The sequence below is a fragment of the Trachurus japonicus genome, chromosome 7 (genome assembly GCF_045865225.1).
Source record: "Trachurus japonicus isolate A0001 chromosome 7, Traja_1.0".
Taxonomy (NCBI): domain Eukaryota; kingdom Metazoa; phylum Chordata; class Actinopteri; order Carangiformes; family Carangidae; genus Trachurus; species Trachurus japonicus.
In genome coordinates, this window is record NC_140913.1 from 15,492,053 (window position 1) to 15,520,048 (window position 27,996).

Here is a 27,996-nt window from a genome sequence, read left to right on the forward strand (position 1 = left end):
AGTTCAAATAAAATGCAGCATATAAAATATCTGAGCTGGCGCATCTTAATTGACGGCGACCCCACAATCGCAGGACTGCATGTGATTGCGTGGCCTCCAGAAATTTGTGATGTCAAAATGGGTTATGAACCAAAAACGATTGGAAACCACTGGTCTACTCTAGACGGTTTAATTTTCTAGTTTTATGTCATGTGTGTTTTGACCACACGGGGGCAGCATTGCCTCAATACTGGCTCCTACTTTACAGTTCAGAGTTGTCAGAGGACAGTCCCTTGTTCCAACGACTGGAACTCCCCCCTCTCTCTCATTTGCAATAATCTACAATAATCTGACCAGGTGAACAGACGCTGCAGCTCAGTGACTGGGGGATGTTCACAAAAACACGTCTGAAGTAACTACTCACACTTCCTGTCTCACACAGATGTTGTTATTCTTTAATAGTGATTAATTATTAAGTTCAAGCACATCCCTTCCTGTCAGGTAACGCATCACTTCCTGTTCAGGAAGGACTTGTTCAGCCCAGGTGTGAAGGAGTCACTTGTTTTCTCATCGTGTGGAGGGAAGAACACAGGGCTTCTACTAAATTCATTACTGAGAGTTCCCCCCGTTTCCTGAAGGCCAAGTGCTAAAGGGTAAAAGCTAAGTACTAGAACAGAAATAATGTGGATGTTAAACTTCAACAAAAGTGATTTCAGAAAAAGAAATGGAAGAAATTCCTCAATTTAATGATTCCCTCCAGCCACAGGGTTGATGCCTGTATTAATGCCCCCACCCGTTCCCCCCATCTCTCTTAGCCTCCTCTTGTTCCCGCTGTATCAGTGTCTCCATCTCTGACATTCAGACCCACATTCTTCAAACCGCTATCATCATGACCTGTCTATCATGTACACACACACACACACACACACACACCTAAGTGAGAAGAGACCACTTACATTCCTTTACACATGAAAAACATTCACATATGTTTAAGTATTCAGTGACACACACACACACACAAATTCTCACAGACACAAACGCACACACGTAGTATGTGGTCACCAGCCATAAACACAGGAAATGAAATTGGGTCCATATTACTCAAACTGGCAACACACCAGTTCCCCAAAGGCCTTAAAGTAGAGGGGTCTCCAGCGGTCTCTGTGTTAGAGGGGTCTGCAGTGGTCTCTGTGTCAAAAGAGCCTCCAAAACAAAGAAGGCATTATTATTCTGTCAGTTATGTTATAATACGTAACAAACTAATTGACACTAACATCATAAATCAGATTTCATTACAACTTTAACTTCATCACATCAGTTTAAGACCTGAAGCTGCTGCATCTTCACCTCACGTCCATTTTCTTAAACTGTGTAACGATTTGATGCTTTGAATCAGGAAAATACAAACCTGTCATTTGTTTTTAGAGGTCAGTTTTAAACAGAGGGAACAGGATCTTACTAAAACCAACTAGTTCAGACAGCTTTCTAAAGTTATTCATTTACTGTAACATCCTCTGTTTAACTTTAATGCTCACGCCTCGCTGTAATTAAAAACTATGAGGACCTCACCTGAAACCTGCTTTCTCATCAGTTTGCTCCATGTGCTGCTGTTTCCTCTGGACTAAATGTTTCATGAACGACATTTTCCAGTTTTTTGGGGGCAGAAATTCTGCATCGTTATAACCAGTGTTTACATGAATGACCACAGGGTAAAAAAAAACAAAAAACGGTGACTTAGGTCTCCAAGGTAAATGTAAATCTCTGCTGTTGGTCTGTTCACTGTCTGATACTGAGGCTCTTGTTAAAAAAAATTCTACTACAAAATACAAACGTGTTGGACAAGAAGTGTTTGCAGGAAACAGAGGAGAGGGAGTCACCTGACAGGACTGATCCTGTTCCTGTGTCTGTTTGACACCTTTACCAGATGTAAGCCCCCAGATAGGCTCTGCCCTTTCAGCCAATCAAACACAATATGCCTAACTTGGTCGTCTTGGAGTTTATGTAAGAAATTATGCAAAAAATTGTAATATCCAATAGGATTTAACTCCAAACACAGTGAAAATAAGTTAATTCAGTTACTGGTAAGGACATATACCCCCCCCCCCCCCCCCCACACACACACACACACACTCTCACCATACACACACACGCACACACCACACTAGGCAGTTAAACAGACTGACATGTCAAATGATTAATGAGCCTAATTAACAATAATTGCCACAGTGATTTGCCTTAGCAAGTTAGAAAGCCTGTTGACACAAAGGAGACAGGGCTCCCACTCACTCACTCACTCACCCGCACACCCACACCCACACCCACACACACACACCCACACCCACCCACACGCATGCACACACACACACACACACACACACACACACACACACTGGTCAGTACCATATAATCAAGACAATCTGGCAAATGACCAAATCCAACTTTAGCATTCTTCCTAAACAGGAACGGGAAGTGCACTGTGTGCGTGTGTGTGTGCGTCTCTCTGCGTTGTCTCTAAATAACCAGGTGCTGCTTTCAGCTGTTTATTCCGCTCTGGGTAAACACACATGTTTTTCTGCTTAAAGGTTAGGTCATTGTTGAGGAGGATCTGGCTAATGCCAAGAAGTGACATCATGATGATGATGATCATCCTCAGTTGCTGTCAACAGGCTGAATTTAAATAATAATAATAATGCACATAAAAATAGCAAGTGAAACATTTCCTTGGTAAATACAGATGAGACAATGCCAAAGGGGAAGTGATTAATCAGACTCAGTTAATCAGACTTAGTTAAAGCAGAAGTAAGCGGAATATTTGTGTTAATATAAGTCTTAAATAGTTATATCTTCCGACGGCAATCACTTCTATAGAGTGTTTGGTCTGTAACACGGGTCTGTCAGTCACTCTGCTCTGCTGTAAGCCGAGGAGAAAACTTTCCTTGTAGCCTACAACCTTTATCCAATGAGGAGAGAGAACGGCATAAAGGGGCGGTCCTCTCTGTGTGTGCAGCCAAGGGATGCGCGTGAATGTGGTGACGTAGGGACGAGGACCAATAGATCCATGACGAGGGCGGGGGCTGCTAACTCCATCGGCTGACAAGAAGTTAGCTAAAACGACCGGTTACTTCTGCTTTAACCCGACTTACCTAACCAGATACCAGATTAATCTGATTGGCAGTGAACACATCTGTGTGTTTCCCTGTGGTTGATGCGGATGAGCTATAAGTTCCACCAAGTCAAACAGCAGGCGAGGAAAGCAGAGCATGAAAATAAATGTAATATAAAAAACATCATATAATTTAATAAAGAAGAGAAGGAACCAGGATCATCAGGTGGAGAATGACTGATCCCAGAGCAGCAGCCCAGACTTTCCACCTCCTCTTGTATCTTGACTGATCATCTACGTCCGATTTAGAGTCGCACAATGTGACGTGTGTGAATATAAAGAGGGAAACAATACAGGAAATGCACATCTGAAACTAAGCGTAAAAGTAAACATCAGCGAAAACTCAGTGGTCTATGTTTGTTACATCTGAGTATAAACTGTTTACACAGCAGAGGATTGTGAGGTATCTCCAGCTGTAAACTCACAATGTGTTGATACAATTTCATGTCGTGGAGGAAAATAATAAATGTATTTTACTCAGAGCTTTAAAACTCTGCTCTGTTTGTGGTCAGGGTGGTGGAGGGGTCGCCCAGTGGCTCCAACCGCATCAGCCGTGGGTTTGAATCCGACCGACTTGCGGTCCTTTTCTGTCAGAGTAAATGTTGGTTTGTAAAGTATCAGCTGTTTGTCCCCCCACCCAACATCCAGTAACAATATTGAGTCAAGAACCAGGTTAATATTAGAAAATCACCTTTAATGTTGTTAACATCACAACTACACAGCGTGGAGACACTTCAAAAAACAACAACAAAAGCACTTGTTGCTGTTTTGCATGCAGACATTTAAATAAACATAAATACACTTTACATGAGGCTCGTTGTGTCAGAGCCACAGTCACATGTTACAGAGACACGTCACACAGTGCTGTTTGTACAGTAAAACTACTTCCTGTTTGTTGGATCATCGTCTGGACTGAACGATCAGCTGTAATTCTATTTACACTAAAACAAAGTGAGCACAACAAGCAGCTCAATAACAACATGTAACTGTAAACAACTGAAAAGCAGCTGTTTGTTTTGAATCCTTTTCTATAAATATTGATGAAACATTTAGTTAATAATGAAACATTAAATTAACGTGAAGCTCAGTCTCAAATGCTAGACCAGACTAGATCAGACCGGTCCAGACTTGTTTGTAGCAGTTTAAACAGAATTTTGATGAAATAAAAACAGAATTTGCTTCAGAGAATCAACAGATCAAACTCATCGTGGTTTCGTTCTGTTACTGTCTGTGTTTCATTCTCACCGTTTTCTAACGACGCATTAACTCCTCTAACAACTCTATCCTTGGACTGAGAAACTTTGCTGGAGTAAAACATGTTTTGAAAATGTCACCTCCAAATAAAAAAAATAATGAATGAAATGATCATGTGTTTTTAGCAGAGATGGTATGATTATTATAATTTTTATAAGTTCATCTGTCTCTTCCCCTCATCTCGACCTCTGACCTCTCTCTCTCTCCTCGTTCGTCCTTTGAGGTCATTCTCACGCCCTGAAGTTCACACACTGTTCATTAGTGTTAGTGTTTTACTTCCTGGCTAAGTTGAAGTAATTAAATGGCTCCTAGAAGACACACACGAATGCGTGCACACACAGACACACGCACGCACACATACACACGCACACTACTTCACATGAGGTCAAGTTTGATCAGAGTTTGAGCTTCTGCTCTGATCAGTGGTTAAAAACAAGGTGATCAATCAAACCATGAAGCTCCTGAAACCAGAGCTGAATCCACTATGAACAGTGGAGAGGTCTAACAGAGGAACAGTAGAGAAACTGTTCCTCTGTTATTCCTATGTTGTCAGTCAACCTGCAGTGCACAAAGGAACTGTGGGAAAATGAGTTCAGAGGATATGGACATAGACATGTGAGGAGGACTGGGGTCACAGAACAACAGATTGAGAAACAGGAAACATTTCATTTCAGTTTCTTCATCACCAAAATAAAAAGTAATTTTTCTTTTTCTTTTATTGTCAGATGTTACATACGGTTTCTCCAGTTTTTTATTGTTATCATAAATTACAGATTTTATTTATTAATTTTGTTAGATTCCAGTTAGCCACGGAACTACAACAACTCTACATCTGAGTGTTTGATGGAGACTTAAAAATATAATAAAATCAGTGACAAACAGTGACAAAATCAGCTCCCCTAAATCTCTGGCTCAGGGTCAGTGAGGAGGTTGTGTTTGTTTGTGTGTGTGTGAGAGAGAGAGCTCCATTAGCTTCATGTGTCTTCTAACACACCTGAGTCTCATATGAGGAGTTTATAGGAAGAAGAAGAAGGAAACAGAGACAGATCATTAAATACAGAGGGGGAGGAAGACTATGGAGAGGATGGAGGAGATGAAGATGAAGATGAAGATGAAGATGAAGGTGGATCCAGTGGTTTCAGACACGTTGACCTGTCTGTGAAGAACAGGAGAGTTTGTAAAGTGAGTTTCTCATGATGAATCTGAATATTTACATGACAAACACGAAGGTGACGCAACAGTTCAGAGGGTCAGTGAAGCAGACATAACGCTTCACATCTACATGATGAGATTATTTAGAAACATCCTCAGGCGTTTTCTGTTCCATACACCTCTGACCTCTGACCTCTGACTTCATGGCCTTGGATTATTCTGCCAAAGTCAAACTACCAGGCTGCTGTTGGTCCTGTCATGTCTCTTACTCTTGGCCCCGCCCACATCCCCTCTGTTATTCCTCCCACGCTTTCAGGTCGCGTGGCGTCCGGTTGCGTTCTCCGGAGCTCTTGCTGCGAGCCTTCCTAGCGCTCTCCTGCGCCTGCCGGTACTTCTCCAGCATGCTCTTATGTTTCCTCCTCAGCTTGTCGTTGCACCACATCCTCTCGCAGTACTCCTCCACTTGCGGTAGGTTCGAGGGCCCAATCAGCTGCATGATATCCTTGAACCACGTTCGTGATTGGCTGACTTGGCCGGTCGAGGCTCCCCTGCTGTACGTGCTACACGGCATCCAGGCCCTGTAGCCTCCGGTGCTCCGGTCTTTAAAGGAGTCGTAGAGACCTCCACTGTCGCGCACCATCAGCTCGTCCACCGTCTCCCCCTGGAGGACGCGCAGGGTGATGCGGGCCACTGTCCGAGTGAAGCCATGCTCGCGCGATCGGCAGACGTACACGCCTTCATCTTCACGGAGGAGATTACGGAACAGGAGGCCCTGCTCTGTGGACATCACCCGGTCGTCCAGCTTCACCTGAGGAGCAGAGAGAGTGTAACGTGCCTGAAGTGCTGCTGATGCTACATAGTCAAGATTTCAAGATACTTTATTGTCATTGTACTTGTGTGTACAACGAAATTCAAGGTGCACAGTCAGATACGGACTCGTCATGTTAGCATCAGTCATGTTAAAGCAGAAGTAAGCGATCCGGTCGTTTTGGCTAATGCTGCGTTCCAGGCAGGCTTTTGAAACCGTAAGTTACAGCTTCAAGTCACAACTTATGACTTTGTAGCGTTCCAGGCAACCCACAACTCGTGTTTTTCCGACCTGTTGCCTGTGAAAGTGCACTATAACGACCACTCGTAACTTCCGACCCGTGAACTCGTACCAGATCGAACTGGTACGACTTCACAGGTCGGAAAAACACGAGTTACGGGTTGCCTTGAACGCACCATAACTTCTTGTCAGCTGATGGAGTTAGCAGCCCCCGCCCTCGTCATGGATCTATTGGTCCTTGTCCCTACGTCACCACATTCACGCGCATCCCTTGACTGCACACAGCCCTTCATGCCGTTCTCTCTCCTCATTGGATAAAACTTGTAGGATATGAGGAAAGTTTTCTCCTCGGCTTACAGCAGAGCAGAGTGACTGACAGACCCGTGTTTCAGACCAAACACTCTATGTAAGTGATTGCTGTCGGAAGATATAACTATTTAAGACTTATATTAACACAAAAATTCCGCTTACTTCTGCTTTAACTGTTAGCTCAGCAACTTTACTCACTGGCAGCTCTCTGCTCTTTTACCGAAGATAGCATGCTAACAGCTGTGATGGAAGGACTGAGGCTGTGTCCGAAATCACTCACTCATTCACTCCTCCCTACTCACTATAGTGAATTCTATATAGAGGACTAAAGTGAGCTCACTGGTAAAATGAAAAAACACTTTCGGACACTTCTCCGCCGTGCAGTTAATTACATTTTTACGTTGCATTATTAAAATGTTGCAGATGAATGCCAATCGCGATCAGAACCGCGATGCATGACCGCAATGCATTATGGTATTACTTGCTTAGTGACCATTGGTTGTACACTACTTTTAACACCGCATTGTGGGATACTATGAGTCCACTATAGGGTATTCAGATAGCACTACAAAATAGTCACTATGTAGTCCACTATATTTAGGGCACAGCCTGAGAGAATAAAACTGATGACAAGGAATTTTATTATTTTCCTAATTAAATTCAGACAGACAGACAGACACACACACACACACACACACACACACACACACACCCTCCACTGAGACACTGAGTGTGATATCACCTCCTCCTTATGTTCGTTGTGTTGGGCAAGCCAGGTCACAGAGGCTTGTGGAGAGCGAGGGACACACTCCAGAAAGGTGCTGTTGTTCTCAGTCCCATAGACGAGTCTGTCCTCCACCACGTCCAGGTCCTCTGGACAGAGACAGAGACAACAAGAGACAGTGAAGTGGCAGCTCCTCTCTCTCTGTATGTATAATGTTAACATGCGATCATGTTCTTTCTTACAGTCTTCTTCTTCGCCCACTTTCAGCCTTTGTGCTAAGCTAATAAGCTAACCCTGATCAGCCATAACTTTACATGTAGCGTGCAGACTTGAAGGTGATGTTGAGCTGTTGAGGAGAGAGCAAATAAAGTACATGTCTGCTCTCCACCGAGCTCACCTGTCCTGTCCTGTGAGGACAGGTGAAGACAGGTGAGGACACACCTGAATGATTCAGTGTCAGGGAAAAAACTTGCAGTTCTCAAGACTGTAACAACAAGCTGACACGTCGTCACAAAGAAACTCTTAGGTTCATACAGAGGTTTCGATGGATGCATCTCTCATCACCTGATCACGTGACCACCTGATCTCAGTACCTGCCCCGACACCTTCTCCTCACACACACACACACACACAGAGGGGGAAGGTGAGCTCACAGCTTATTATCACTCTAGCAGCTCATCACCACTGACTATATCACCTCTTCCTCTCTTCCATCAGTTCAACTATTTTTTTCCCATCTTCTGGTTGCCAGGAAACCGTGTGCATTGCAAAAACTCAAAATCTTACCAAGAATATTTGTCCTATTTCTAGTCAAAATGTCATTTCTAGTCAAAACAAATCTCATTATACTTAAAAATAAGGCTCATCATCACATATAAAGTACCTTGCTTTTAGACACTTTTTTTTTTTACTTCTTTCAAGCATATTTTTACTTGAAATAAGTAGAAAAATCTGATAGTGGGGCAAGTTTTTCTTTCTTATTACAAGCACAAAAAACTTGCTTTCACTGGCAGATTTTTCTACTTATTTCAAGTGAAAATTTGTTTGAAACAAGTGAAATTATCTAAAAACAAGTTAAAGGGATAGTAACATTTTTTTAAAGTGGGATTGTATGATCTACAAATAGCCCCTAAGTACTTTAATTGCAGTAGAAGACTCTCTGCACTCCTCCCATTAGCAACGCCAGCCCATAGCCCTGCCCAGAGATTTACAACATACATTGTTGTGAATGGACCCAAAGAAACTATTTTCGTGTCCTAAAAGAGGTTTTACCTGGAAAAAAATACACAGTTCCATTGTTCGCTATAATATAATTTTTTCCAGCCCTTCAAAGTGCAGGAAAAACGCAATTTTTATTTGGACCTAACCAACTTACGTATCCCTCCACCCAGGGTTAGCGCCCGCCGATCAGCAGTTGGTTAGCTCCAAATAAAAATTGTGTTTTTCCTGCACTTTGAAGGGCTGGAAAAAATTATATTATAGCTAAAAATGGAACTGTGTATTTTTTTTTCAGGTAAAACCTCTTTTAGGACACGAAAATAGTTTCTTTGGGTCCATTCACAACAATGTATGTTGTAAATCTCTGGGCAGGGCTATGGGCTGGCGTTGCTAACGGGAGGAGTGCAGAGAGTCTTCTACTGCAATTAAAGTACTTAGGGGCTATTTGTAGATCATACAACCCCACTTTAAAAAAATGCTACTATCCCTTTAAGTTTTAGGCGATGAGTCTCATTTTAGGTGGAAAGAGATTAGTTTTGACTAGAAATGAGACATTTTGACAAGAAATACGACAAATACGCTTGGAAAGATTTTGAGTTTTTGCAGTGTGATATGACAGCAAGTCCAAGAGAAGAGGAGAGGCCACACCTACCGCTGGGACCCTGGTCCACACACTGCAGTGCCGGGTTCCCATGCCTGATATCCTGCCGGCGGAAGCGGCGTTTGCTGTTGGGGGTGTACCGAGAACACGAGGACCCGTCCCAGGCGCAGTACGGGTCCCTTGCCAGGCAGCACTCGGCACACGCCTTCCCATATGTCTCACAGCGGTGCAGCTTCACCTGCGCCACACCTGCTGCAGAGCCCACATAGAGGGATTGCTGCAGAGGAGGAGGAGGAGGAGGAGGAGGAAGAGGAGACAGGTGATAAGGACCAGTCACCTCAACAAAGTCAGTGAGTATCAAAATGAGCGATTAGTCATTGGGACTTACTCTCTTCACAGAAATATCCATGGAGGTGATTGGAGTCGGGACCTGAAACAGGAAATGGTGAAACAAAGAGAAACTCAACAATTCAGATGTAAACAAACATGATAAGTGGTGAGGAAGGAAGCTACTTCACTGTGGCCATAATATGAACATTAATTATACATTAATATTATAGATTAATAACAGTATAATAATGAACCAGAGTTAGCCCCCCTCTCATATTCAGTCACTGCCTGTTCTCACAGTCATAGAAAACATGAAGTTTGGTCACTGGCCAACTGTGGGACCGCACACTGACTTTGACCTTTGTCCACTAAAATCGAATCACTCCATCTAAGAGTTCAATTGACTGTCTGTGTCACTGAGACGACCACGAGAACGACACAGACGACCTGGAAAGAAAATGGCCGCTGCTCTGACAGGGACACCTGGTGGAATCAGACTTACGTTGAAGACCTGCAGCTCCTCCAGTGTGACCTCCTCCATGTCCAGACTGTTTCCTCCCTGCAGAGCTATCACCTTCAACACCGTCCCAACGTCTGAGAGACAAGAGGAGACACTGTGAGCTGCAGGTGCAGCGAGTAGGTGAGACCAGGTGTTTGACTTGATCATTGATCTCACCCGTGCCGATAAACATGACATCATACTGCCCGTCCTCTGCCTCGACCCGGTCCACCACGATCTGTCTCAGCCTGTAGGGGATGTTGGTCTTAACCAGTGTGGGCCGGCGCAGGGCAGGAAACACCGGGCGCCACATCAGTGGATGGCTGCGAGTGAAGTGCAGCACTGAGTCGGGGAAGTCCTTGGTGCTGCCAAACTCTCGGCCTGGCTGGTTGGTGATTTTACTGGGACACTGAGGACAGAGAGAGTTTAAACCTCCAGAGGAGCTGAGGCCTTTTTACCATCTGAATGACCATAACGCCAATGACGGTGGCTTCACAACCACTGACGTAAAGAGCAAACAGGAAACGTGTCCATGTCATGAAAAGTGTCCAGGTGAAGACGGAGGGTTATAAAACTGGAGAGACAGCTGAGGACAGATTAGCAGAGACTCCAGGTGGAGAAACAAATCTAATAAAAGTCTCACAAAACTTTGATTAAAAACAAATTGAAGGCGTTGAGTTCAGTTTGTGACTCACAGACCTGAATAGTTTTACGATCAAACACTCAACATTCAACCAGATCAGTTCACATTCAGTTCATCATCTCTAAGAAATCAACAAATTACATGGACCACATTTACTCCTCTCCTCATTCTCTGCTCTCTGCTGTGATCCTGTGTGTGTGTGTCTGCGAACCATTGTTTGTTATTGTAATATCATTATGTATAAATCCCATAGTTCCAGACTCAGTGAGACTCATCATAGTCAGTTATAATGTCAGTAAGTGCAGTGATGAGGTGAACTCACCACTCCAGGTCTTGGGTAAGGCACTCTGCCTTCATACGCTGCCCACTGGTGCTCCGGACCCTCTTTGTGAGCGAAGGGTCCGTTGAAGGCCTCTCTGATGTCGGCCATACGGTAAACACACACCGCGAAACCCTGGAAAACATTACTGTGGAGAAAATCAGACATGGGTTACAGTGAGAACGACAGAAGAAACAGAAACACAACATGGAGAGAGAAGAAGAACAACATGACAAGCTGCATCAACAGGCAAAGTGTCTGATAGCTGCAACAAAGTGAGAACATCTACTGAGCCTTCACCGCAAATCAGTACTAATCAGTGGTCAATGACTTCACTGTTTTTATCTGATGAAGATCACCTGAGGATGTAACAGACATTTCCTTAAAATTATCAATAAGGGGCGTCGTTTAGCTCGGTTGGTAGAGCAGGCGCCCCCCTCTCTCTGCCTCCCCATTTCCTGTCTCTCTCTACTACTACTACACTATTGATTAAAAATATATACTTAAAAAACATCAATAAAAGATAATAACTGATAATAACACATAATGACTGATAATAATTGATAATAACTGAACAAGAAATGACAGTGGAGAGGACCAGATGTGTTCACCTGATTGTACTGAAGATGGCGTAAACATCTGGGTTCCTTTCATCTTTTGTCCTTAGCAGGAAGACGTCCTCTGTCAAATGGAGAAACAGTGAGTATGTGTGTGTGTGTGTGTGTGTGTAAGAGAGAGAGAGTGTGTGTGTGTGTGTGTCTGTGTATGTGTATGTGTGGTGTCTTACCCAGCTGGTTGAAGTGTGTGTCAATGCCGTGAGGCCCTGGCACAGAACAGACCAGTCTGGCCTTGATGAACGTGCTCCACTTGTTCACCAGGACTCTTTGACCTCCCACGTCATTCTGATACAAAACAAACAAACAACCAACACACCGATAAAACAGATATTTACCTTTGACCCCCGACCCTTTAGCCTCTCTGTCTGTCTGTCTGTTTGTGTTTGTGTCTGTGCGTGTCTCTGTCTTACCGCACACACTCGTCCCACCCGTGTGTGGATGGCTCCCTCTCTGTCTCCGGCCTCTGAGACTTTCTCAGTGAAGAAGAAATAAACTTTGTCGTTGTCTCGGTCGTCGTTGTCAGGGATGAGGTGGGCAGCAACGAACTTGGGATCTGAAGGATGAGGATAAGGATAAAGAGAGGCCATTGATTTAAAACATCTCTTCATCTTCTCTTCTCCTCTCACCAATATTTATATACAGTCTATGGTCACCAGTCTAGAGGTGTGGTGAGACAGCTCAATTATTATAATAATCAAGAGTGTTTTTGAGCTTCACCGCCTAGAATATGAATTCTATGTATGAATCAATTATAATTGTTGTTGAAGCTTCACCATGAAGAAGTTTCTCGTCCGTCTCTGTCCTCATGGTGGAGCGTCCTCCCAGACTCCTGAGTATCACAGAGTCTCTGCCCAGGACATCGGCCATCAGGCCTGTGTACAGCTCCCCGCCTGCAGGGGGGGAGGGACGGTTACACCTGAGGTGGTTCAGCATCTCTGTGTCTTCTAATCGACTTACATCAATAAAATGTATTGATGAATAAATCAGTGTGTGTGGACAAACCAGCGAAGGTGCTGGCGAAGGGGAGGCCGGGGTCAGGAGGAACTTTGCCCCGTCCATTTTCCACAGTTGTACGATCCATCGTGAAGACGTGCTTAGGGGAGAGAGACACTGGGTTATAGTGAGACAGAGAGAGAGAGAGAAAGAGTCCACACTGCAAAAACTCAAAATCTCACCAAGAATATTTGTCTTATTTCTAGTCGAAACAAATCTCATTTTACTTAAAAAAAGACTCATCAAATAAAAAGTAGCTTGTTTTTAGACACTTTTTACTTTTTTCAAGGATATTTTCACTTGAAATAAATAGAAAAATCTGCCAGTGAAAGCAAGTTTTTCTTTCTTATTACAAACACAAAAAAACCTGCTTTCATTGGCAGATTTTTCTACTTATTTCAAGTGAAAATTAGTTTGAAACAAGTGAAAATGATCTAAAAACAAGTAAATTTTTTAGGTGATGAGTCTTATTTTAAGCGAAAAGAGATTAGTTTTCACTAGAAATGAGACATTTTGACAAGAAATAAGACAAATATTCTTGGAAAGATTTTGAGTATTTGCAGTGCATCACATTAATGCACCTGGTGAATCTGCCCAGTGTCACTGATCCAGGTCACAAGTGAACCTGGTCCAGGTCACGGAGTCACTGGAAACAAAGGCTTTAGTTAGACAGAAGTGTGTCTGCGTGAAGGAGCAACAGTCTAGGTGGCGTTTGATCCCCGTCCTCCCCGTGAGACGTGTCCTCACCGTGAACCGACTCTGTTCCTCTCACAAACAATGGACCATTGTCCCGGCAGAGACCACAGGGAAGGAGACAACAACACAGCAGCTCATCAGGCTACGTGCACGACACACACGTTTTGGTAACATGTAATATGTTACAAGTTACATCTTTCACATAACATGCACATGTATGGACACAGCGGAGTCATTATTGCTCAATTTATTCCAAATGTGATGCATGCACACACACAGTCCATAAAACCCTGAAGTTTCAAACTTAAATGTCTCACGGTGTGTCCACCCTTCTCACAGTTGGACTCACTTGGCCATGTCCTCTGTCCAATCTCATAGGGCCTCGTGGCCACACCCACTCTGTATATCTTCCTCTCAATCTGTGTGTTTGTCTCTAATTCATCTCAGCAGAGACTCTAGATTTGTTTCAGGATGTGGACAGGCTAAGGACAGACGGACTGAGGACAGACAGTCTGACAGGATGGCGATGATGAGTTCTGATCATCAAATAGACGGATAGATTAAGAGTTAATTTAAATCAGTTTGTTTCGGAGCCAACATGAACTGATAAATAAACGGATGTTTATTATTGTTATTTTCCTTTTTCTCATGATTTTTCACACTAAGAGGTTCTGTGATGGTGTCAGCTCAGTTACAATGGTTTCCTAGAATCTGAACCATTTGTGTGTGTGTGTCATAAAATCTCTGTCTATCAACACATTTGTTTTTATATATTTACGTTTGAATGTTCTCGTCTTTCATCAGGTTTCTGAATATTTATATGTTCAAGTTTGTGTCATTTATTTTAGTTTACTGTTCGCTTGTGTGTGTGTGTGTGTGTGTGTGTGTGTGCGTGTGTGTGGTCTGGGTCTGTAATGTGGTTTATTTTCACATCTATCGCGCTGTGTCACTCACCATGGCAACTCCAGTTTGTGTGTGTGTGTGTAGATTGTGTGCAGACCATGAAGAAACGTTGGTCTGATCTGAACTTTGAAAGAGAGAGAGAGAGAGGGAGAGAGAGGGAGAGTTTGTGTATGTCTGCTGCTGAGATGAAACACCTACGAGGTCAAAGCTCATCCCACCCAGAGTCCAGTCTGAGATTCACAGCTTGAAGAGGTCAGACTGTCGAGTGTTAAATAAATGGATAGACTCCCTGCGGAGACACATACGTTCTCTCTCTCTCACACACACATACACACAGGCCTTTATAGCACCACTCGTTTCCCGACCTTCACCATTTGACCCTCTGATACATGACATCACCTGCAGCTCTGACCCCACTGTGACAATCCGCCTCCATTAACCCCAGACAGGTGTTGAAGAACACCTGACCTGTTAGCAGTTAGCTGCTAACCGCTAACCGATGGAAGAGTGGAGGTGTCTTTGTGCACAGAGCCCAAAGATGAAGAGTGTAGACCGGATCAACTGATCTCTCCTAGGCGCTAACGTCAGTCGATCTTATATGAGCCCCCCCACCCCGCTCACCTCTCCCCGGTGTCCCACGTAGATGAAGGCACACATGGGCTGGAAGGCTCCGGTGCCACAGGCCAGGAGGTGGGTGCGGTTGTAGGGCTGCAGGAGGCGAACAAAGTTGGAGCACTCCGTCTGCATGATATAGATTAACATAGATTAACACACACATTGATAAAGATGAAGAGGAAGATGATTAACTTTGTAAGTGAACAAGTGAAAGAGATTCAAGTGGCTCAGTGACACACACACACACACGTACAACCACACCCACACACACAAGAGAGTGAGAACAAAGAAGGCGCGGGCGGAGGAAACAAGACATCCAGAGGGAGCACAGACTCGACTACTTCCTGCTTCCTGTCTGACAGCGGTGTCGGGACCGGCCGACTCGCTCTCTTAAGTTCAAAAGGTCGAACTCATCTGAGCTCACTGAGCGTCTGGAGGATCTCTTTGTAAACCCAGTTTGTCTATGTGTGTGTGTTGATGTAAACAAGTCTCTCTCTAACAAAAACATTTTAAATCATTGTGGAGATTTTTTTCTTCAAACAAACTCACAAATGGAACAGAATCTAAATCTCCCCCTAATTATCTGCCTGTCTTTGAAACACTGTGTGTTTATACTGACAAAACCTGATTATTGATTATTGATTCACGCCAGTTCTGGATTTACTCAGTGTCTTTGTGTCCCGAGTTAGGACAGAAATCTGCCTCAGATGTGTCTCCCCCACCCACCCACCCTGGGAGTGTGTGTGGTCTGGACTGAGATGAAGTGGAGGAAGTTAAACAGAACATAGAGCGGTTTGATCACCAACTCGCTGGAGCTTTCAGAAAAAACTCTGAAATTTCCAGTTAGGACTGAAACAGGGAGGGAGGCGGGGGGCGAGAGAACAATGTCTATTTATCAGCCCTCACTGCTGAGCGTAGTCGAGCGACGACACCCTGCTCCATCCACACAGTTCAAGTATAACGTCACAACGCCACAATCACTCAGGAACACAGCCAAGGCACCTGACCTCTGACCTCTAACCCTCTTACCTGGAGCTTACATGGAGTTAACATGGAGCTGATAAAAGCTAATGCGGAGCTAACATAGAGACATAGAGAAGAACATGGAGAAGGAGTGGCAGGTTTGGACCGAGAGCTGTTTCCAGTATAAACAGTGAAGCTCAGTGGAGAAAGTCTGATTCTGTACAAACAGGAAATGAGGACCAACACACACACAGACACAAACACATTCATGTTATGTACACATGAACCAGACCACAGTCAACAGGAGGACCTCCTACACAACAATCACAGACACACAAGCACAATGAAGGCCGTTCACAGCTGGATCAGGTCTTTGGTCTCAGCAGCTGTTTGATCCTTAGAGAAACATTTGGCTGCTGCTTCACATGCGGCCGAACAGAAACCTCCTGGACTAACCCACATCAGAGCATTAGAGGATCTGAGGACGAACCAGAGACACGGGCTCTGTCTGTGTGTCCTCTCCTCATCAATATAACAGAAGCAATAAAAAGCCACCAAGAAGAACTGAACTGCTCAGAGCCCTGGAGGAGACTCCATCAGCAGCAACACGTTTAAGGGGAAAGAGGGTTATCCAGAGGACACTAAGGGGACAGACACAGTCATCAAGAGACAGTCAGACTGAGGACAGACTAAGGATAGTTATGCATACACAAAGCTCCAAACACTATGTGAGGACCTTTGACCTTTACAACTTCTTGTCAAACTGTTGTGTTAAACAGACACAGAAAAGATGTTTGTGTGTGTGCGTGTAATTCATCTAATCTGACACAAGAAAGAAAACCTGTGAAACATGTGAAAGTGCGAGACGTGAAGGAATGTGGAGTCAAACATCTCTATCTGTTCCTACAACAGACACATACACACACACACACACAGACTTTATGGCTCTTCTGGCACAGGTTAGCATTACATACAGTCATCTTAGACCTGGCTAATAATGTACTGTGACTCCTCCTCCCCACTGTGGACAGTACAGTAGCACACACACATGCACACACAGTTCTGAGAGGTATAAATCTTCTTGTGCTCATGGCAAGAAGCCTGAAGTCAGACCCCGTCCATCTGGAACAGGTTAGGAGGTGTGTGAGTGTATGAGTGTGTGTGTGAGTGTGTGTGTGTGTGTGTGTGTGTGTTTGAAGTGTTTGAAGTGGCAGGTGTGTCTTGCATCTCTTATATCAGTTTTATTTGGTGTTTCCTCTGCACATTGCTCACAAGGCTCACATGACACTAGGTGTGTGTGTGTCCAACAATAATTAGCTCCATTTATTCTGAGCAGCACTAAACCACTGACATTTCTGAAAACATCAAAGAAAAGAAACTCCCCCTCTTCCTCTTTATTTATTCCTTCCTTTCTCTACTTTTCTCCTTTTTCTCTGCCACTTCTTCTTTCTTTTGCCTTTTCCTTGTTCCAGCTCTATCTTCAACTCTACTGTATGTGATGACACTTAAGACCCTGGTCTGAATGAGTTTATTTAAGGCTGAAACAATGTTGTGATATTATTGAAGGTGAGAGCTGCTCAACAGGTCAAAGGTTAACTCCTTCCCTTTCCCTCTGTCGAACAGAGACTGTCCCACTACACTGAACTGTTCAGGTCACTGGTAGGATGAAGGGACAGACAGACAAACTGCGCAACAGGTTTTATCATCGAAACAGGAACTCACCTGTTCCTTCCCCATTTCACGACAGTCCTCTCTGTTGCCAGGTAACGGAGGCCAGTAGATCTGAGGAGACAGAGATGGAGAAAGAGAAAGAGTGAGATGAAAACGACCCGATTCCTCTGTGGGAGCCACACAGGCTCAATGTTGATTTGTCCTGTTTTAACACAGTTGTACTAATGAAGTAAAAACGGTTTCATAATCTCAGACCAATAGTCTATGAGCAGCTCTCTGCTGCACTGTCCTGTCACAACCCACACAGATTCTCTATAATGAAGTCATTAAACCGTTTATAGATATAAACTTGAGGCTCCGCCCCCCTCCACGGTCAATCTTCTGTGCTGTATCCAAAGATGGAATCAGACCTTTGCTCAGCCTCCCTCCTCTGTACAAGAACATCTGGAGCTCAGAAAAAAACAGGATCCAAATAAATAAATAAATAACACTGGTTCTCACAGTTCAAATTGAACATGATCTGATCAGGCCACGCCCAGAGGCTGCACAACCAAGTGGGAGCTGAGCTGAATCTGGGATAGGCGTAAAATGAACTGACGGACTGAAGGGGCTGAGTGTTTCAGAACCAGACGTCGTCTCTCTGAGACAATCGCTCTTTGTCCAGACGGAGCTGGTTCCGTTCTGGTTGTGACCTCCTTTATTATGTGTGTGTGTGTGCTGGTGTTAAACACTGAGTATGAAATAGAAACAGATGTAGAGACAATAGAAGCTGAATTCAGTTGTTTACTCTTCACACCCTGAACTGAGGTCAGGAACTAATGATTACAGGTCAGGGGTCAGGGGTCGGGGTCCTAACATGCAGGACTCTGTAAATTAAAGGTTGTGACACTGACAAGCCTGTTTGAGCTCTGATGCTAATGCTAATACTAGAATGGGAAAAACTGTAAGAGGCTCAGTCTGTCAGACCTTCACCTCCTGCATCACACTGATATCCAGACCCATTGCACACACACTGTCTCACACTGTATCACACACAAGTTTCTGCTGAGTCTCCACTTCTGTTCGAATGGATGTAGAGTTTGCCGAGAAGAACTAACCAAAGTCTGGACAAAGAGAAAGTTAAATTAAACTCAGACTAAAGGGAGATTTACTTCACCATTTTATGAGGAAACTAAACCACACTCAGTGGAGCCACAGTATCAGTGTTTTATTGTGAAATCAACTCTCCTGTGAATGTGTTGTTGATGTCCAGCTCCACACCATCGCACACCGACCCGCCTCGTGCTCTTGGCTCCCAGTCACAGGAATCCATTAAAAACAGTCGTTTGTTTCAGGCCGACTGACGTGGATGTAGAAATCAGGGCTTGGCTGAAGCTCGGCTGGAGGTGGTTCACATCTCTGGAGCGGTTTCTTTGGCAGGAAGCTGATATGAATGTGGGCCCGGCTCACACACACAGTCTGACCTGAAGCAGCCTGATAGCACCACTGACACTGATACACTGTGAAATAAGCTCAGCCTCCAACCTGGCTGCCAACGGCCGTAGTCATTTCCATTCAGCGCTGCAACGTCCAATCCATCATCCACAGCCCTGCTCAGCACTCTCCACGGCCAACCTCCTCCACCCAGGATCCTCCTGAGACCGTGGGGTATCTTCAGATTACTCTTAAATCTTCTGCTCTCAGACATTATTTGCATTTGCTACTCCGATGATCTGAATGCTGCTTGTTTGTGTTTCCTGAACACTCATGTGCAATTATCATTAAGTGAAATGTTCGTCTGGTTCTGATCCAGCTTGAGCTCAGGACGCTTTGATTTAATGTGTTCAGAATTATAACTCACTCCTTCTTATTATTTCACTGCTCAGGTTTTTATAGTGGAAAGATTTCTATGCCAAATGTTGTGAACTGAGTTTCTCACAGTTTCACTCTGGTTATGAAAATGTCTTCTTGTACAAGATTAACATAAATTTATTAAATCAGAAGTTTAATGGATGAAGAAAAATTATTATTTGCCTGGAAATAATTGCGTTTCTCATGATGTGAGTGAGAAATTATGAGTAAGATAAAAACATTCAATAAAAGACACATGCTTTAAATAGCAGTCAAACATTTAGACGACTATGTTCATAATGGAGCAGGGATTAGCCTATTTTAGCATAAGGACTAGAGACAAGGGAGTTGGCTAAATTACCTCTGTCCTGTCTGAATATACCTGCCTCACCTTTACAATCCATAATTATCATGGTGATAATGTGCACAGATGTAAAGGCCTCAGTTCATGACTTTTCACCAGTAAAGTGTGTGATTCTTTTCAAACTCAGCAAGTTTTATTTTGACAGAGAAACAGGACAGACATTTTCAAACACCTGGAGGTTCAACAGGAGGTTTGATCGATGCCGAGCTGTTAGACTCCACTCAGGGAAAGTTTGAGTGACAAGTGGTTTAAAGGTTGATGCTCACGGATTAAGGTGCAGGGACGGTGACATCACAGCATCCAACAGTAAGTGTCTCTACCAGGAAGTCAGGACTAGTTGAAGTGAATGGACCATTGATGCTGTGTTACTTGTTCCCCATATTGTCATCAGATAAACTTTGTCAGCTTCAGTTTAAGTATAAACGAAGGTTTTAAACAGATGTTCTGCAGTGAGGTGACTGACTGTCCATCACTACCCTCAGACACTCACCTGTTTGGACTCTCTGCTCACAGGTCCCAGCAGGACCGAGTAGATGACATCCTTCCCCCCCAGGAAGAGGCGGTCACGGTACTCATCCAGGAAGATGGCAGTGAGAGAGAGGTCGCCATGGTGACCACTGAAGACAGACGACCTGTTGGTGGACAGCAGGTCTGCAGAGACAGGAGACAAAATGATGAGTGACGGTGTACAAAAAAGACAAGATGAGGAGGAGAAGAAGAGAGGATAAAACAGAAGGCGGTAAGGAAATCTGTGAAAATGTTTTATTTTCATAGCAGAACATGAAGATGGTGTCAAACACAAGCTGAAGAAGAAAACAATGTCCTGATCACCTCCAATGGTTTATCAATTAAATGTCATCATTGGACTGAAACAACTGCGTCTTTAATGTCTTCAGTGTCTGTAGATTCAAAGCGCTGAACTCTTATTACACCTGTTTCACCTGCTCACCTGTCCACTGTCCTCACCTGTGTCCTATCCTTAATGTTGCACCCCGGGGCGTCGTTCAGTTCACTGGGTAGAGCAGGCGCCCCATATACAGAGACTATAGCCCTCTGCTGCATGTCATTCCTCCTCTCTCTGTCTCCCCATTTCCTGTCTCTCTCCTTTCAATTAAAAACCTACAACCACCCCAAAAATATACTATATACCGCATATAAAAAAAACTTGCACCCCCGTCCTTTCTGGAATGTCAAACTCTTGGTGTAAAGTCATTTGGCTGAAGCAGTTTTCCGTCTATCTCTCATCACTCGTCTGTCACCTCCGTTATTCCTCTCTCTCTCTCGCTCTGAGAAAGTAGCACCAGTCACTCTCCACTCAGGATTTTGACAGTGGGAAGCACAGGGGCCCCGCGAAGCAGTGACACCTTGTCCCTCTCACCACACACACACACACACACACACAACAGACCACTTGAACCAGTGTAGTGAACAGTTTCATGAGAACGACAGTATGTGAAACTTTAAATCTGCTGACAAGAGAAAAATGAGACACGAGCAGAGAGAGAGAGAGAGAGAGAAAAGGAGAGAGGAAGGTGGAGAATGATAAAGACAAAGTAGGAAAGAGAAGAAACAGGGTGGGCTGGGGTGGAGGGGGTGACAGCTGGTAAGAGTCAGAAAATAATGAACATGGAGGAGACGGGCAGAGAGAGGGTCGTGACGTTTGATGGATTTATTGAGACTGGCAGGAGAGAAACACGAGGAGGGGGTTGAGAGGGGGTGAAGAGTGGAGGGCGAGCTTACAGCATTGTATCATTACTACTTCAAATCCTGGAGAACGCTGCCACCATAACATATTTTAATATCAAATGTTGTTTCATATCAAATGTTGTTTAGAGACATGTGAAATGTTCCTGTTTCTGATCAGCCTTTCCATCACAGCTCTGAGACACCGCTGTGTATCTGTGTGTGTCTTTGCACGAAGAACATATGGCTTTGCATGTTTGTCTTTGTGTGACCCTGTGTGTGCAGAGCGTGTAGCTGATACTGCAGCTCTTCAGGGTTTAATGTTCACACCTTTCTGTTCTGGCAGGAGAAGCTGCACACTGTGAACTCCTTGTTGTCGTTACGCTTGTTGAGCTTGTAGCGATCAGAGCTACGTGTGTGTGTGTGTGTGTGTGAGTGTGTCAGAAACTCGATGTGAGCCGGAGAATTGAAGAATGTTAAATTCATTACAATCTTCAGAGTGACGTTAAAAAGAGACAAACTGCCACAACTTTGACTTGTCTAGTGGGTCAGATAGATTCACACAATGAAACCACAAGTCTTGCTTCGTCCACATCTGCTGTGTCAGTCAAAAGTGAATCATGTTTGCCGTGGATACAACAGTAAAATGCTTGATTTTAGTTTTTTAGATCACAGCCATGGTTGAAAAACACCAGCCCTGACTATGGAAACAAATAGTCTGTGGAGTTAAAGCCACGCCACGCTACAAATGTCTTAACTACAAGAGCTATGAGCGTCCTCCTATAAGTATCTTAAGCAGAAGAATCTGAACTCTTACAGTTTTTATGAGAGATTTAACAATGATCACTCATAACACACAACACACACACACACACACACACACACACACACACACACACACACACACACACACACACACACACACACACACACACACACACACACACACACACACACACACACACACACACACACACACACACACACACACACACAAACAGAGGGGAAAGGTGAGCCAACAGCTTGTTATCACTCCAGCAGCTCATCACCTCATGGTGAAACCACACCAATCTCCTTCTCCTGCTGTCTGTCACCTCCTCCTCTCTTCCATCTATCAGTTCAACCTCCCTCTCTCTCCATCACATCCTCTATCTTCTTTTGATCCATCTTTAACTTCCTCTGTGGTGTCTTCACTTTCACCTCTCATGTCTCTGCGTCTCGCTCCCCCCGCGTTTCCACATCTGTCTCCAATGTGTGCGACACGGCTAAAAGGCAGCAGCCCAACAGCAGCCAAACCACAGCGGCAGTCGAACCGGCATCTGGTTTCACTGTAGGTGTCAGAGCTCAGTCATCACATCGTGTCGTCTCAGCCACTACAGAGACCAGTGTGTTCGTTTACTGTGTTCACACTGTCCGTCAGGCAGAGGCGTTGTCCTGGTATAAGACATTTGGACTGTGGATTCACAGCAGCTGGATCCGAAATGGTCCCCTAATCACCACGGCTCAATGAACTGTAATCAAACTCCTGATTAAAGATAAGAGGAAAAGCTGTAGAGTCGTGCACCTGAGGCAGGAAAACATTTACATTTAGCAGCAGCAGCTTTTCTTCTTCCCAGCAAACTTGGATCTGCTCTGTCATCAAGGTTAAAGGTTTTTCTGTGAGAAGTTCAACCCACATTGAATCTAGAGGTTTGTTTTTATGTGTCCACACTGTACCAGATCTCTGCCCAATGCATTCAGCGGATCAGGGGGACAGGCTGAAGCAGAGGAAAAGATTTACGGAGTAAAAAAAGTTCAAATCTCATGCCGACATCTCTAATGTACAAATTGGGTACAGGCAGCGTGTAAAAGCCACACACACACATGCACACACACTTCCCAGGGTTTCATTACATCTCGCCTGTTTATTGTTGCAGTGCCAAGTATTTCTGGAATCTGACACACGCACAAAAAGTCATTTCACAGAGCCCCCCACCCACGCCCCCACCTTCATCCTCCTCCTCCTCCTCCTCCTCCTCATCCTCCTGTGGCTCTCACATTTCCCTCTCATCCTCCCAGTGAGGGTCTCCTCTGTGTTGGGGCTAGGCTCTATTTCTTATATATTTCTTTTTTTTTTCATACCAACTTTATATGAGAAAGAAAAACCTTTTGGTCGCTTGCCATGACAGCTGGTGCAGATATTAATTTGTTCATCTCCACACAGAATGAATCTCGTGATGTAAATTATCCTCAGCTGACAGCCACAAATTTCTTGGACTGACCTCCTGAGTTTTTCCGTCACTGAGCTGATTGATTGATTTAAAATCAGAAGGTCAGTGTCACCGCTGTAGCTCAAACTGATCGACAGAGGGTCAGAGGTTCGTCCTGATTCGGACCCTGAACCATGTGAGCAGGAGAAAACCTTCACGGCCTCTTGTTTTTGATAAGACACCATCGTTATGGCGGCCTCGTTCAACCAGGACAGCTGTGTTTCATCTGCGAAATGATTTTTCATGGTGAAAATATTTTTTCTATGTTGTTTCTTTTATCGAGTCGGAACGGTTTATTGATGTAACCATGACAGCAAACACCTGGTGCACCTGCTGTGTTCGTTATCAGAGGACAGAAAACAACTGTGGTCGCACAGTTTAGCCAATACATACGACATACAATGTTGTTCAGGTGTGTTCATAGTGTTCATTTAGAAATAATTGATCCTAGATAGTTAATTAATGTATAATTAATCATCAGTCATTAATCAATAACAGATCTTGGTCGTTTGACGTCCAGATGTCAGAGTTTAAACGGGACAATTCATCCTCAGACACCAAATCAGCCATGACACAGTAAATCCAGGGATTTCCTGCAACCTGTTCCTGCTCCTCACACACACACACACACACACACACACACACACACACACACACACACACACACACACACACACACACACACACACACACAGCTGTCTAACGATGGCTGTCAGAGTTCTTGTTACCAAATCTTCCGTCCTGGGCCAATCAAAACACAGCGTAGAGTGTGACCTCATCACCCTCGATCCTCGTCAACACTCACCCTCTCACCCTTCCCTCCCTCCTCTGCCTCTCCTCCTCCCTTCATTTTATCATCTCTCACTCGCCTTTTCTCTCCGTCCCTCCCTCATGGCCAGTTTCTTCTTGTCCATCACAATTTTTGGTCCTCTCTCATCTTTCCTCCCATTTTTAATCCACTTCTGTGCCCTCCCCCCCACACACATCCACCCTGCGCTTACCCATCCCCACCTCCCCATGACACACACCCACCCGTCTCTCACTTTATATCCCTCCTCTGACTGATCCATCATCCTTCCTTCACTTCATTTGTCCACATTACTGTAATGTGGATGTCACTCTGTTGATGTCTTCCACTGTCAGCCCTAGCTCAGACCAGCGTCTCCACACACCCACCTCCACCTTCCCCTCACACCTCTTCAGCACGGGAAAGTCTCATATCAGCGTTGTCACCAGGGCCTTTGTATAGGGGAGAAAGGTGATGATAATTCTAGGGGCCCAGCGCCCAGTGGGGCCCACAAAAACCCCAGTAGTCTAATCTTTGTATGACTGAATTATTCTGCATAAGACCCTGACTAATACTCATAGTAAATTAGCATCAAAACAAAGTTAATAAAACGTGATAATACATACATAGTCTAAGAAAAAAAGTGGAAAAGTCAGGGGGCAGGGGCCCACTTTAGTATTCTTTCAGGGGGCCCATAATTCCTAGCAACGGCCCTGATTGTCACAGTTAGCATGTTAGCATTGCTGTGACTCTGATTTCCCTGTTCCTGTTTTTTTGTTTCTTATTTAATGGCAGTCGACAGTGGAGGCTCATTGGAAACTGAGTCATTGACTTTGTGAACTACTGAAGCATGGTGGGGGGTGGGGGGGGGGGGGGGGCTCAGGCTCAGTGTACAAAGTTTAGGCAAATAGTTTTTTGCCCCCCCACCCCCACCCCTCACTGAGAACTTACTTCTATGATTTGAGATGGTCATGTTAAACCAGTTGCACATACACACACACAAAGAGGTGCAGTAGTGAGTAATCTACATGACAGATGGTCAAAGACACATTGTTGGGACTTGAGCCTTCAACCTCTGTCTCTCAAAGGGACCAGTGTCTCTCAGCTTTCAGGTTCCTCCCTCCTCTCATTCAGCCTCCGCTCTTTTCTCAGTCACCACAGCCTCTCTCTCATCATCTCATCCTCCATCTCTTTTCTTTTAAACTCACTGTTGTCTCTCTCTCTCTAACCCTACCCTTGTTCTGGTTCAAACAGCTGAGTGTTTATTCTCTTCTCATGGTGGTGTAACTGATGACCCTAACCCAGACTGGGGGAAGGGTTGACTCTTAGCAGCGAAGTGATGACCCCAGAGACCTTGTCACCTTGACCCCTCCTCTACAAAACATTGTGACCTACGACCTTGTTACCTTGACCCCTCCTCTACAACACATTGTGACCTATGACCTTTCTACCTTGACCCCTCCTCTACAAAACATTGTGACCTATGACCCTTGACCCCTCCTCTACAACACATTGTGACCTATGACCCTTGACCCCTCCTCTACAACACATTGTGACCTATGACCCTTGTCACCTTGACCCCTCCTCTACAACACTGTGACCTATGACCTTGTTACCTTGACCCCTCCTCTACAACACTTTGACCTGTGACCCCAGGCACCCTGACCCCTCCTCCACGGAGACCGATGTGTGGATGAGGGGGTCGTCGGGGTTGTGCAGCAGTGAGATGAGTGATGAACAGATGGATGAAAAGAAGGAAGAGGGCAAGAAAGAAGAGAGGACGTCCTACATTCCAGCCGCTGACAGATGACTCCGCCCACCTCAGAACAACTAACCCTGTCTGCTGCAGGGCAGCGCCGACTGAGAAAACAAACTCATTAATTCACAGGCTGCTAGTGAAAACAAACACTCTTCACTGAAGTGTGTGTGTGTGTGTGTGTGTGTGTGTGTGTGTGTGTCCGTGCGTGTGTGCGTGTGACACAGGGCATTCAAATGAATAAAAGCAGCAGATTGAAGGAGCAAGAAGACAAATGAAAGACACAGAGAGATGCATGATGGGAGGATGGTATAGATGCTGGGAGTCCTGCCAACCACATACACACACACAGGGGGCTCTTGAAAACACACACGTTGTTGGGATGGGGGTGGTTGGAGATGTAAGAAGAGACAGAGCATCGAACAGAGGACAAGGACATGAGAGGGACGCGGCAGCATCAGGTGGGAGGTCACCTGGACGGGTGAGAGAACCTGTTGTCACCTCACTGAGAGTCTGAGCCTGATTTTCCTCAGCATGCTTTTATTTCCTTGAAGAAGAAACTCTAGTGACTCACACATCAGCCTCTGCCCTACATACAGATCAGTAATCCCCCAAAAATGGATCAATTATAATTGACTCTCGGGATCTTATTCAGCTTAAATTTAGTTGGTCACTGATGTTTAACCAAAGCTGTTGGAGCTGCTCTGCTTCTCAGGGGAAAGGTCAAGGGTCAAGATGTTAAACTCCCATGGAAGCACAAACATGTTGAGCTGATTTCACGCTAATCTGTTCATCATGAAGTGTGAAGATGAAACCTGGGCTCTCTCTCTCTCTCTCTCTCTCTCTCTCTCTCCAACAGGAAGACCAGTAACTTTTCTGTTGGAGCTGAACGGAGGAAATCCTGTGTGATACAATCACCGATGATGATTACACCAAACAATGAGCACACACACACACACACACACACACACACACACACACACACACACACACACATGGAAAAGTTTTGGCAAACCCAATCACCGTTATTATGTTACATTATTTCTCAGTTGCCCTATGAAATGCTTTAATCAGCTGATCGAGGATCAGTGTTTATTAAACTTAAGCTTGTGCAAGATAATTAACACGAGGCAGCTGCTAATTAACTTAACAAGTTGACTGATGCGTCACAGAGGTGAGACTCCTCACAGACGCCCATCACTTCTGATATCAGATAGATAGATAGATAGATAGATAGATAGATAGATAGATAGATAGATAGATAGATAGATAGATAGATAGATAGATAGATAGATAGATAGATAGATAGATAGCCAATCACTTTATTACCTTTGTATGACAGCCTCAGTCGCGGGACGTGTAACTTGGTCGCTGAGACGCTGAAGAAGAGCAGGACCATGAGGAGCGAAGACCTAAACTTCATCCTGATCGATTGCTGACGATATTCCAGCAAATGTTTTGGGGGAAATCTCGAGCTCCTCTCACGGCGACAAAAATCAACTCGATTCCTTAGATGCGTAAAAAACGTCCGAGTGTCCGAGCCCCGGAGCGACCGCCGCTCCGCCCAATTATCCACCGACTGCGCTCTGAAACTGGAGCCACTGCTGCTCCACTGGCCCGGGGAGAGGGA

The 27,996-nt window shown here is 44.6% G+C and overlaps 1 protein-coding gene across 1 annotated transcript; it reads right to left on the bottom strand.

Annotated features, from left to right (window-relative positions):
• Positions 1-5,082: 5,082 nt before the first annotated feature.
• On the bottom strand, positions 5,083-27,965 carry sema3g (semaphorin 3G). The gene is made up of 16 exons (XM_085781441.1): positions 27,696-27,965; positions 20,382-20,542; positions 17,749-17,808; positions 15,070-15,189; positions 12,859-12,949; positions 12,630-12,746; positions 12,267-12,409; positions 12,027-12,141; positions 11,851-11,920; positions 11,243-11,387; positions 10,455-10,686; positions 10,281-10,372; positions 9,837-9,878; positions 9,500-9,725; positions 7,648-7,778; positions 5,083-6,356 (listed from the first exon to the last, which is right to left on the bottom strand). Exons 1-16 carry the CDS (start codon positions 27,787-27,789, stop codon positions 5,844-5,846), a joined length of 2,352 nt encoding a protein of 783 aa, XP_085637567.1. The 5' UTR covers positions 27,790-27,965; the 3' UTR covers positions 5,083-5,843.
• Between the last annotated feature and the right edge of the window lie 31 nt (positions 27,966-27,996).